This window comes from Aphis gossypii, chromosome 3, assembly GCF_020184175.1.
Source record: "Aphis gossypii isolate Hap1 chromosome 3, ASM2018417v2, whole genome shotgun sequence".
NCBI lineage: Eukaryota > Metazoa > Arthropoda > Insecta > Hemiptera > Aphididae > Aphis > Aphis gossypii.
In genome coordinates this window covers 27,912,525-27,925,039 of record NC_065532.1, presented here as the reverse complement: position 1 = coordinate 27,925,039, position 12,515 = coordinate 27,912,525, and the positions used below count along the sequence as shown (strand labels likewise).

The following is a 12,515-nucleotide window of genomic DNA, read 5'->3' as shown; positions in this document are numbered from 1 at the left end:
CCTATATGTTGTTTAAAAATTCTTTTGATGTTGTCAACTCATTTTTACTAATTTTCGTACTTAAATGTACCTATCTAAATTTCTATTTCGTTTTGATTTTGATTTATTTTTACTTGGGTAGGTAGTTAGGTTTCATTTTATTTAATGCTTTTTTCCCCTTATAATCTATCCCTCACAAATCTTGACTATTGGCTTCCAAATTGTTAGTATCAAAAACAGCAATATATCATAGGTACCTATTGCATATAAAAAATATCAATATAAATTTTATTTAATTTTCTAAGTTTAGATTTTGTAAGCTGAATTATTTGTTTTCGGAATAATTTTTGTCCAATTTGGACAATGTAAATATACACATTACAGACATTACATGCACTTTTTGTACGACTCAACAGTAAAAACAGAATCCGTAGGTATCTACTTTTTTCAAATTGGATTTATTTTCTTCTAAAATCCGATATAGGTATATTAATATACATTTTCATTAGAATACTGCAGTACCTATAGACAAACAACAAATTCAAGTATAAAACCCGTGATATTATGATAGGTATATATACATATATTATTATTAATATATGTTATATACTTATATATGTATAAATAGTTTTCGCATCATTATAGGTATTATTAAGTATCTATATACTATATACTATATAGTATATAGGTATAGGCGCAGGTACCTAGAATAGTGTACGCAACTCGGACGCACCAAAAATAAATCACTGTTATTGAGTATTGTTATGATTTTTATACTTTATATTAGGTACGTGCCGCACGCAATTCGGATGCAACGGAGTTGACTGCGTAGGAGGTCGGAAAAAAACGTTGTTTGAACGAATTCGAAAAATCAACATATAGGTAACAAGAGGATTAAAAATTTTAAAACGGATGGAAATTCGGAGAAACGCATCGATAACGGATACGCAGGTATAATAATAACAAACAATAATAGAGCACAATCAGGCGGCAGGTATCTAAGCGACAATGGGCTTACTGAGAAATCGGCGGCGGTGCACAGTCGGGTCGTTACGCGGACGGCGAACAACAAAAACATAAACGAAAAACGCGCGCGCCGAGCCGCCGACGCGGTTCTACGTCCGGCGGCGGACATATTATTTTTTTACGCGGTCCACGACCACCGTTGCGGTTTGCCGCGCTGCGATTGGCCGGCGCGTCACCGGGTGGGAGTGGCCCGAGCACGCCCGTCGTGTTCCGCCGCCGCCGCCCCCGACAGTCCGTCGCACACGATTGCAGTCCGCGCTCCACGCACGACCGCACCTCATCAGTCGTAATCGATCGCGTGTCTAAATAATATTATTAAGTACACACTTACACGCACGCACACACACACTCGCACTCGAACGCGTAATAATATTATATCAACGCGTACAGGTACGTACGACGCACACGCACGCATTCGCCTGTCACACCTCGAAACATAAGTCTGCTGTTATTTTTTTTTCCCATCTTTCTTTTAATAAAACGCGCACAATTAATGTTGTAATATTATTATATTGTACGCTCTCGAGACTCGCGCAGCACACACACTCGACGACCGCGGCGACGACGACGACGTTTATGCGAATCGGTTTTATTGTATTTACGCGACAGTTGTAGTAGGTACGTATACCTCATCCTAAATACCTACTTGATACCGAGTTACGCGACGATATATCCTACTCGTAATGTCATAACACTAATAAACGCATTAACTAAATTATATTGTGTCTGCTGTGCAGTGTATGCGAGTGTAAATAGGCGCGTGGATTTACCGTAGTGCCGGTGGTGCTGTGCATCAGTTCGTTTTCGAGTTCGCGCTCGTTAAGTCGTAATTTATTATCTGCGTAAAACTATATAATGTCGTTGTCAAACCGCTAAAGATCGCGACCCTACGGGCGATTATAATATAGGTACGTCGGTAACGCGCCACTTCCGTATCTATATTATAGCTGTAGGTTTACGATTTTGGATCACCCGCAGCCGCAATCATACATCGCTGTTTAATTATTTCAACGATATATAGCTGCTACACGGGGAAAAAAACGATATCGTTATCATCAAAGTCGCCGTGAACGATATTGGTACATAAAATCGACTGCAAATGACGAAAATGCGGCGGATGACCTGTCCGTGAAAAATCACAGCCGACGAAAAATGAACGAATCGGTGGCCGTGTGTAGCAGACAACAAGGTCCGTCGTATCATCATCACGGCCATCACGTCGTAGTCATGCCGTCCCAGTGCAACGGCGACGAATGCCCGGCCGAACCACAACCGGCCACGGTGGCCGGTTCGTGGACGGCGTACGGCCATCAGCCCGCGGCGATCGCCGCCGGTTACCATCAGCACCACCACCACCATCATCTGCAACAGCAGCAACAGCAGCAGCAGCAACAACAGCAGCAACAACAACATCAACAGCAGCAACAGGACCATCACCTCCATCATCCGCATCAAGCGATGTCCGCGGTGCCGCCGCCGCAGTCTTTGATGCACCACCACCATCACCATCAACCGGCGGACAGCGGCGGTTACGCCGCGTGGCCGACGGCGGTCGTGTACAACAAGAGGCGGCTTTCGTACGCCGACGACGTACAGGTGTACCATCACCACCACGCGCCGCCGCCGCCACCGCCTCCGCCGCCGTCGCATCATCAGCCGGCCGGCGCCGCGGCCACTTTGCAGGCCGTCGCGGCCTACAATCCGGCGGCCGTGACGGCCTCGACGGCCACGTGCTCTTCGCCCGGCACGTCGTTGGACGAACCGTCCTCTGCGGCCGCCGCGGCGGCTGCGGCTGCTTACCAGACGGCCAACGACTACAAGTATTGGCCGCCCGTGCAACAACAACCGTCGCCCACTGGCACAGGACGCGTGAGTCCGTACGGTTGGATGAAGAGAGTCGAGTACCAGGACCGTCCACAACCGGGTTCGTAAAATATTATATTATATATTATTAACATAATCGAGCTAATTCGAGCAAAACAAATTTTTTCCGCTTAACCGAAGAAACGCTAAGTTTAACCGACTTTTTTCATTTCTAACAATTATTATTTATCATCAGATATTTTTATTGAAATGAATATTATAAAGTTTTTATGCGTTCGTATGTGTTTCGTATCGTAATAGTGGTTTTCTAAACGCTTGATTAAAGGATAGAATGTTTAACTTGTAAGTTTAAAAAAGTACTTATATATTCGATCGTCGAGTCATATTATAGGGAAGTTAAGCATACCTATTTGTTTTACAGATAATAATACCAATGTTGTTATAGGTAGTTATATTGAATAGTTAAAGTTGGAGTAATTTTCTAAAATTCACTCTTCTCTGAGATAAAAATTAATCTTTTTTTTATTATTAATAATTGATTTTTATTAAATTACAAAAATATACAGAAAGTATATATATTTTTATAGGTAGATACCTACACATTTCTATACTTAGAAATAAAATTTAAATTTGGTAATAGTGATATTTGATAGGCTACCTAGACGCCAACTAAGTGTATAAATATTAAATAATTCTATGACTATAAGTGAAATGTTATTAATCTAATAGTGTGTAGAACAATTTGTCATGTTATTTTACAAGTATTATAGGGCATTCGTTTTGATAATGATAACATTTAATAGGTACCTATATGTATAAACAAATACAATAAAGATTTTTAAAATATAAAAACTACACTTAAATTCCTAGTTTTAACTTTTAAGTATATAAGCAGCTATACTATATACATTACACATATTTATACCTATAGGTATTCATTTCGGTTTTTTTATATAGGTAACTTAAATAGTCACACATTAAATTGACGTCATTAGCATTACAAGAACGACAATAAAATTTGACAAATTAACAAGTGTCAAATTTGCTTCGATTTTTCTGTCGACTTTCAATCCCTAGAATTAATTATAATAGTGTAATATAGAGAGAGTTCTCGTGAATACACGTATAATATGACAGATTTTGCATAGATCTAAAAATTTTATGATATGAAATTATTATCTATATTATCAACTATCATACCACCTTTATGATTGATATTATTATCATAGTATTATAGTGAAGTTGGTCAACTATACTATACATAATACACTTTACACTAACATATAGTACCTAATATATTATGTAAACTATATTGTTGAAAAAATAAGGTTTTTATGGGATTCAATGAATCATATAAAAGATTAGTAAATTGTAAACCAATTAGGTATACAATATACATATTAAGTGACCTCTGAAAATGTGTGTAAAATCTCAGCAATTATGTTTGAATAAATTTGTATACAATTTTATGAATTTTAAGAGGCTATATTTTATAAGTAGCATTTATACAAAGTGTTTAACTAAGCATGCTCGACCCTTTTTTTCAATACTTAAATATATACCTTAGGGTTATATTTTCCGATTCTTGAGAAACAAACTTATATTTTTAAAATGATAACCTTTTTATACTCTAAGTTGCTCAGCAAATAGATTTTCTGAAAATTTGAACGAGTTGTATTGAGTTATTCATAAATATTAGTGTATTAAGAATAATATGTCCATGATAATAGGTTTGGAAAATAAAGAGGTTATATTGATTTGAAAATTTTAGTAGTAAATTGATATTTTTTTTATAATTTCCAAAAATAGTCCAATAATTATAATAAATGTTGGATTCAATATTCATATATTTTTATAAATGAGGACTATACCTATTATAATTCTTAATATAAACTTATTTTTAATAACTAATATCTGTTGGAATTTTTAATTGGGTATATCAAAATAATCTTCTCAATAATTTATAGTAGGTATAAAACAGGATGAGGGTCCATTTGAAAAATAGAAATTTGTATTACCTACCACATTAATACTTCTTGTGTACCTATAGTAAAAAAATCTCAAAAAATGGGGGTGAGCATACTATTACGATACTATTGTTGTATATTTTATACATACACAATATGCTATAATATATTTACAAGTTCTAACATTAACATATTATATTGATCACCATATATGATTTGTAGGTTGTGCATCGCTTGTGTCACTCATAAGAGGTTCTTTCTCGTTTTTATTTTAAACCTAATGTATAACATAATTAAGCCACCAATATAGGTAGATGGGTATACTCAATAACACATCCGGTTTCTGGAAAATACCTATAATCTTACATAATATTATGTAGGTATTAAACAATTTCTGCTGTAATATAAGCCAAGTTTGTAGTATAAAATTTGGTATAGGTGCATCGTTCATAATATTATGTACTGCATATTATTTAAGTATATAGGTAGTGTTAAGTAATATTAAATAATATTTTTTTCAATACAGATATTTTGTTTTAATAGGTAAACAAACCTATATGTAAATTTTAAAACGAAGAAATATTTGTATTATATTTTTTATTTATTTTAATTTAGTATTTTTACACCACAGTTGAAAAAATTATGTATCCAAAATCCCCGTAGATATATCTATATTATAATATATAAAGATTACAGAAGTTATTATTTGGTATTATTGCATCGTTCACGTTGGTTTATAGGTATTACGATATTATATTATATATATATATATTCAAATATAATAGGTGCCATATAAATTGCAGCACAACACACACGTTTATCCAAACTACCTGTATGCTATATAGTATCATTATAATATTATATTATTATCACGTCGGTGTGCATAAATGTAAAATCTTTATAAAGGCCTATTACATTATACTGTATAGTAAACGATTGAAATGCATGTGCGCATTACTGCAAGGATATAAATGATAATATAAAATTCACTTTTCGAGAAGCCGCTTATTTGAATGTCGTCATCGTCGGCGTCAGTTTATGCTATATTTATCCATAAACATAATAATATAACACATTATTATTATAGTATACGACATATAGGTATTATACGGTCGCGTGATATTGACTCGTATTATAGTATTGTCCCTGACGTTCGGATTGTAGGACAAGAAAAAAAAAATCGAGACCAAAAGGATTTACTCGGGTAGAAAAAAAATGTCGGCGATTCCGGAGCCATCCGATCGGCTTGGCGGCTTGTTTGTCGTAAAAGCGTTAGGCGGCACGCGTTACATTATGTTACATTATTATTCCTCGATAAAAATCACGAAACCGTCAAAACCATCTGCAGGACATAATATTCGATGTACTACAGATTTTTTTTCTATTTCCAAAAGAATTTTTATATAGGATATTTATGATGCTGATGATTTCCGATATAGCCGTTTGCGATATAGGTGATCAGCAGGAGAGGAAAATTTATACAGGACATTTTTGAAGACTAATTACACCAGCTATTTATATTAATTAATTATAAGTTGGAATAGTTCATTACAAATTACGATAGATACTGCAGTGTGTTATAATATTATTATATATAGGAAAGGATTAGGAAAATTTTTAACAGCTAAATAAAATTATATCTATATATTTCAATATGATCACAGCAAGAACATTAAATACTATTGACATTCATATTTTAGTTTGCAATCAATGTTATATAAAAACAATTCTATGGTTAAAGTTTCTAAAGATTTAATCTAAAATTTAAAATACAGAAATGTTGTCGAATTAGTCAATATCGTGTGTAGGTAATGAGTATAGGGCTCGGATTTTAAAGCATATGCTTCTTTTTTTTATATATATGGGATAAAAATCTAATTATTTATACATAAATTCGTTTTACGTCGTTCTGATTCCAAATAAACCAATTTATTTTTGCTTTCTTCTGTTTTTTTTTTTATGTAAATGCTTTTTTCAGTTATTTTAGTTGTAGAATTTTTATACATTATTATGCTAGGTAATATAATAATAATACAAGATTGAATTAAAAAGAAACGTAAAAACCCAGAATGCCGGGTATTTGATTATTATTATTTTCTTTATCGGCTTGTTTATTAAATATATTAAACATAGATTATTGATTTACATATTATAGGCTGCAGGTATCTATGCGGTCTGTATGCACTATGCCTACAAGTAGGATCGATATCGATCGTTCAAAATTTAATATTTAGTGTTGTCATTTGAAACCTCTTGTATGAAGCATGCACCGATCAATTCAGTGGATGTAGAGAGTCCTTTTCTATGTATAAAAATATTCCGTAGGACAATATAGAGTCTGTTTCACTACTGCAAATCTAGAGAAATACATGGTAATTAATTCTTTTTTTTTTATTTAAATTAATTTTTTAACTAGTTTCGTGTTAATTTTTGATAATTTTTTTTGCTTTTTAAAATTAGATATACTTATTTTTTGCTTTTTTATAACAATCGTGTGCTTTTTAGTTGCTTATTATGCTTTAAAATCCGAGCCCTTTTATTAATTAAATGAGTTAATAATTAATATACATAATAATAATAATTAAAATTATATGTTTTATATTTTTAGATATAATATTAATATAAATAAAGTTAAAAAACATGTCATAGGTTATGATTTAATTTAATGATAATTGCGGGTCTGCGGCCCTAAATATTATATTCGTAAAGTTTTGATGCGAGTCAATATAACTGATGGTATTTTATTGTTCCATTACTTCCCGTGCGATAAACAAACCGTATAATAACGATGAACTGGCTATTCGTAGCCTTCTATATAGGTAATATAAGCGTTTTTATAGCGGTCAGTTAAAGATGATTTTGATCCCTTATTTTTGCCGCGATTGCGATATAGGTGCTATGCAAGTGTATAATATCCAAATTCGTGTCACTCGGCGCGTAGGGATCATATTATTATGCGCTGCAATAAGACGTATTATGTAATATTATATTGTTATGGTATTAGTAGCTATATTGTGTATATACATCATCATTGGCTCATAATATAATAATATTATGTCGAAGACGTGCGATGGCTTTGGGTCGTTTTTGTGTCCTTAAACGTCGGGCGGTCGCGCGTGGTGAAAGCCTGTCGCTTCCTTTATGATATTATTATTGTTATTGTATTATGTTTTACACACGCGTTACACGTTGGCGGCGGACACGCCGGAAACGTACGCACGCGCATGTAACCGCTGCACAGACGGACCGGAGAAGGAGATATTATAATGTAAGGAGCAGACCCGAAGAAAGCGTACATGTGTTATTGTTGTACGTACACAATATTATTATGTTGTGCAACACTTGTAAATCATTCGGGCGGAGAGGAAAAAAAAAGGTTCCGATGAGTCGTGCGTCAAAAGAGACCGACTTGTTTGAACTGCGCGGCGCGCTTCTTTGTCGCCCTCACGGCGCGCCGATCCCTCGTCGGGGAGATCCGTACATATACTGTAGCCACCTATATAATATGTATATACGAATATTATGTATGTAACCTATTTAGGTCCTCCACGCATTTATGTGCGTCACGTATTTGTACGGTATATGTCGTATTCTATCGTGTGTTTGTGTGTTTGCGTGTAAAAGTAGTGCCTACAACAATAATAATTATACACGATAATACCTATTTAGTATATATATTATTAAGAAGTATTATACTTGTATGTGCGCCTATACGTTGCACCAGTTCACCGTACAGTGTACCTATAATGTTACAATAATGTGCGCGAGTATACGGGTAAACGGACTACCTAAATATATATGTATAAATAACAATATATATTATGTAGTGCGCACGTGACCGGGTGAATGGGTAGGTTATGTAGGATGGGTTGTTGCGGGACGACATTTGGTTTTCCTTGAAACGATACGTTAAGAATTTTTTTTTCTCATCCCCTCCCCCACCTCGTCGGGTGAAATTTATATGGCGTTTACCGCTCTGTGTGCGGCGACAAATAACACGAATGTGTATGTGTATATCATATTATAATGCATAGCACACGGCAGCGCCACCCACTGTGACGTCGTCGGTGTGAGTGTTTCGTCATTAACACTGATATTATGGAGGTATCTATTATAATGAAATATATCATATATATGTATTATATATTGCCATCGCGGTCGCATTGATGTCATTGTGATGAGATTTAGTAACAAAATTTATCCTAATATTAGTATTGTGTTGGGCAGATAAATTCACTCGTCTGTGGTTTATGGTCTCGGCTAAAAAATACGAGCTCAAAAGCTATAGTTCTACGATCTGTAGTCAAGCAGCTTGAATAGAGACGACAAAAGTTTTTTGAAAACGAAATAACAAAAACATTTCGCTTGACCAAATATAGTAATACCAATAAAATATTTTATATCATTATAATATTTTATTATTTCACGGTTTTATCATATTGCAGCTTACAAATTCTTTCCGTTGATCTATATCTATCATCTATAATCTATGTATATATTATTGTCGTTTCCATCTCGTTGGGATTCAAAATATGATTCCTTTTTCTCCTTAAGTACCCACTTTGAAATTTTCAAGTTTTTAGGGCATGTTTTATTGTTTTATAGCAATATCTAAATGTTGGTTAATATTTTGTTTAAAAGATTTTTCTTATTATAATAACTTATAAATGCTTCTTGTGAATAGGCGCAGGTATAAAACGGTGTTCTAAGCATCGAGATTTAACACCCTTGAATTTTTTTTTTCTCAAAGTAATTTTTATCACCCTTTTTTAGTTAATATATTTTCTGTGCACTCGTTGATATTTTGAAAGCCTGCAGGAATCTACGATCTTATTAACTAAAATTTACAATATTGTTGAACAGTTAACTTTATTAAACTACCTATAAATGTTTACGATCAAAAATATTCTGTAATAAAATATAACTCCAAATAAGTGCCTACTTATTAAATTCTTCATAAAAAAAATGGTTTACGGCCCACTTAGAAATTTTCAATGTTTATCTATACCTATGTATGTTGTTTCTTTCGAAATTATTGTTGAATAATTATTTTTGAGTGCATATAATTTGTATTTTCGGTGCACATTTGTCTTGTTTTTATTGCATATAAATCCGGGCTATAGTTTTAACAATATTATAACATTTATTTACAACACACATATGTATATCGTACGTATATTTGTGTACAGTTATATATATGCCACAAATTAGCTAAGTAATCTATTACCGTTAAGCGTAAGTTTGATGTACGCGTCATAATATCGTTATTCATGTATAACTTGTTTATCTGAAATATATTTTATGTGTTAAGTATGCATTTAATGTCCTGTATGATATACCTGTAGCTGGTGTAAACCAAAAACATTGAACCAACGTACTACTTCAGGTTATGATAGAAAATACCGCGCGCTGAGTAAATTTTATTTTTATTCCCTCAACTGTCGTAAAAATTGTAATTTTAGATAAGAAATTCTAGAAAATCCAGTTGCTACTGTGTGATGTGATTTTTCCTACACGTCTGTACTTCTGTCCAATACCTATGAGTATACGACACTGTAGCCATGACACGTTAATGGTCTGTTAAACATGTTTATGATGCACGCGTTTATTTATATGTATATGTACATTATATATATAAAGGTATATATCTTACGCGTATATAATGTATTTATGTTCACCTTGAATATTAAATCTTGCAAGAAGTCGAGAGGGGAGAATACATTTATATTTATGATTATCGAATTTTATTTAAAGCTAAGCCGATTTTGAAATATATAATATAGCTATATATATTATAGGTAATGTATAATATATTGCTTTTACGATGCAAGTCTATTAAACGAATATAATATAAATCTAACAAATTACACCTTTAGTCAGATTTATTACATGCAGATTTGATCATCTGTGTAACACATAAGTAATTACATTTTTTGCATTTGGATTTTTCCTACAATAATTATTATATAATATGCGTATATAATTTCGTATACATGTATATTTTTTATAATTTATGGTGTATTCACTATTCACTAAGTGTATTTACTGTATGCTTCATGTATGCTTATCAGACTTTACCTATCTAATTTTAAGGTAAAGTTGCAGTTACTGAAATTATAATAATAATTTTTTTAATTATATTTTTAAAGTAATTAGAAATATCTGAATAATAATAAGACACTTTTTTTATTTTCATCACATAATGTAGTGTATAGTTGTTGTATAGTAATTGTCAAGTAAAGAAATATATACTCAGTAGCAGGGCTTATTCTAAGGATTTATACCTACTGCCCAAACACACGCTGAAAAGATTGTTTTATGAAATTTATTTGGATTATAATACTTATTCTCCCTTTAAATAAATTATATATTAATATTTTGTTAGAGTGGAAAAATATTTTTTAAAAATGGTCTATAATGTGGTCTCGATAAGCTTAGCCGATAACATATAGATAGTAGGTACCTAATCGTAATTCGTATTTCTATTTCTTATAGAGTAATCAATCATCGAAGTACCAAAGATTGTAAACTTACATATTTATAACTTATTAAATGTTGGGCTTATAAATTATATACATTTCAAATACTCAGTAGTAATTTAATCATTCTCTACAGAAAATTATATTTTGTAAGGTTTCCATATTCATAAAGTCAACTGCCCTTTTGATTTTTCCTACTACCCAATTTGGGTTGGTCCTATACTGCCGCCGATAGAATAAGGCCTGCTTAGTAGTTTAATGTACCTAAACGTTAAAACGTATAGAACATTTATAAACACGTTTACGTGTTTTCACTTAATAATTCTATTGCAATATGAATGACATATTATTATAATTAGGTATTTAATTTTATTTCACACATTTTTTTTTTATTAAATAATGGATATTTCACGGTTTTTTATTGCCTATGAATTTTAGAACTTTTATCTATAGTTATACATTTATAATATATTATTGAGACAATTTATTTAAATTCTTCTATTTTATATACCTATAGTTATAAATTCCAAGATTACACTTTTCTGTATTTAAGGAGTATTTAAATCGTTGTTAGGTGTATTCTATTTTAAAATGTTGAGTATGAATGTAATACGTGCGGTTAAATTTTATTTTATATTTTAAAACTAATTATAAATTTAAAACTTATAGTATAAAATAGAAAAAATTAGAAACTACTTTACTGCAATGGAAAAGTTAAAGTTAAATTCAATGATAGAGCAATACATATACATATGAGAAATACGTATATATATATACCTATATTATGTCAATTTAGATATCTTATATATTTTATATTGCTATTAATAATGCAGTAGGTTAAATTATATTTTCCAAATACGTCAAATTTATTATATTATTGTTTTTACTATTAAATTTAATATAAATATGTTGAAAGTTGCATTGGGTGTATTAAATAAAAATATAAACATTGTATCAAAAAGTTTCAAGTCCATTCGATGAATATTTCTGGAATCATAAAATACAACTATAAAATTATAATTTTTCATTTAAATATCAATTTTTATTGGAATATGAACTCAGAATTACTATAGAAAAAATTATGTAGGTACTAATGTTTTTGAAAATGTTAGGGTTCTTGTTATACTTATAGTGGAAGGATTTTGTGTAACATTTTTCTTAAGCATTAACTATACAAAAATTACAAATTTAATTACATAAATATAGGATATTAAACGAATGTGTCGATGAAAAATTATTT

At 31.9% G+C, this 12,515-nt stretch overlaps 1 protein-coding gene across 1 annotated transcript in view; it reads left to right on the top strand.

Moving 5' to 3' along the window:
• The first annotated feature begins 1,234 nt into the window (after positions 1-1,234).
• The window catches only part of LOC114128036 (homeotic protein caudal-like), a 30,750-nt gene continuing 19,469 nt past the window's right edge, over positions 1,235-12,515 (top strand). Inside the window, exon 1 of the mRNA XM_050203978.1 lies at positions 1,235-2,929. Coding sequence (XP_050059935.1) covers positions 2,158-2,929 — 772 coding nt within the window. The 5' untranslated portion in view covers positions 1,235-2,157. The remainder of the gene's footprint in view (positions 2,930-12,515) is intronic.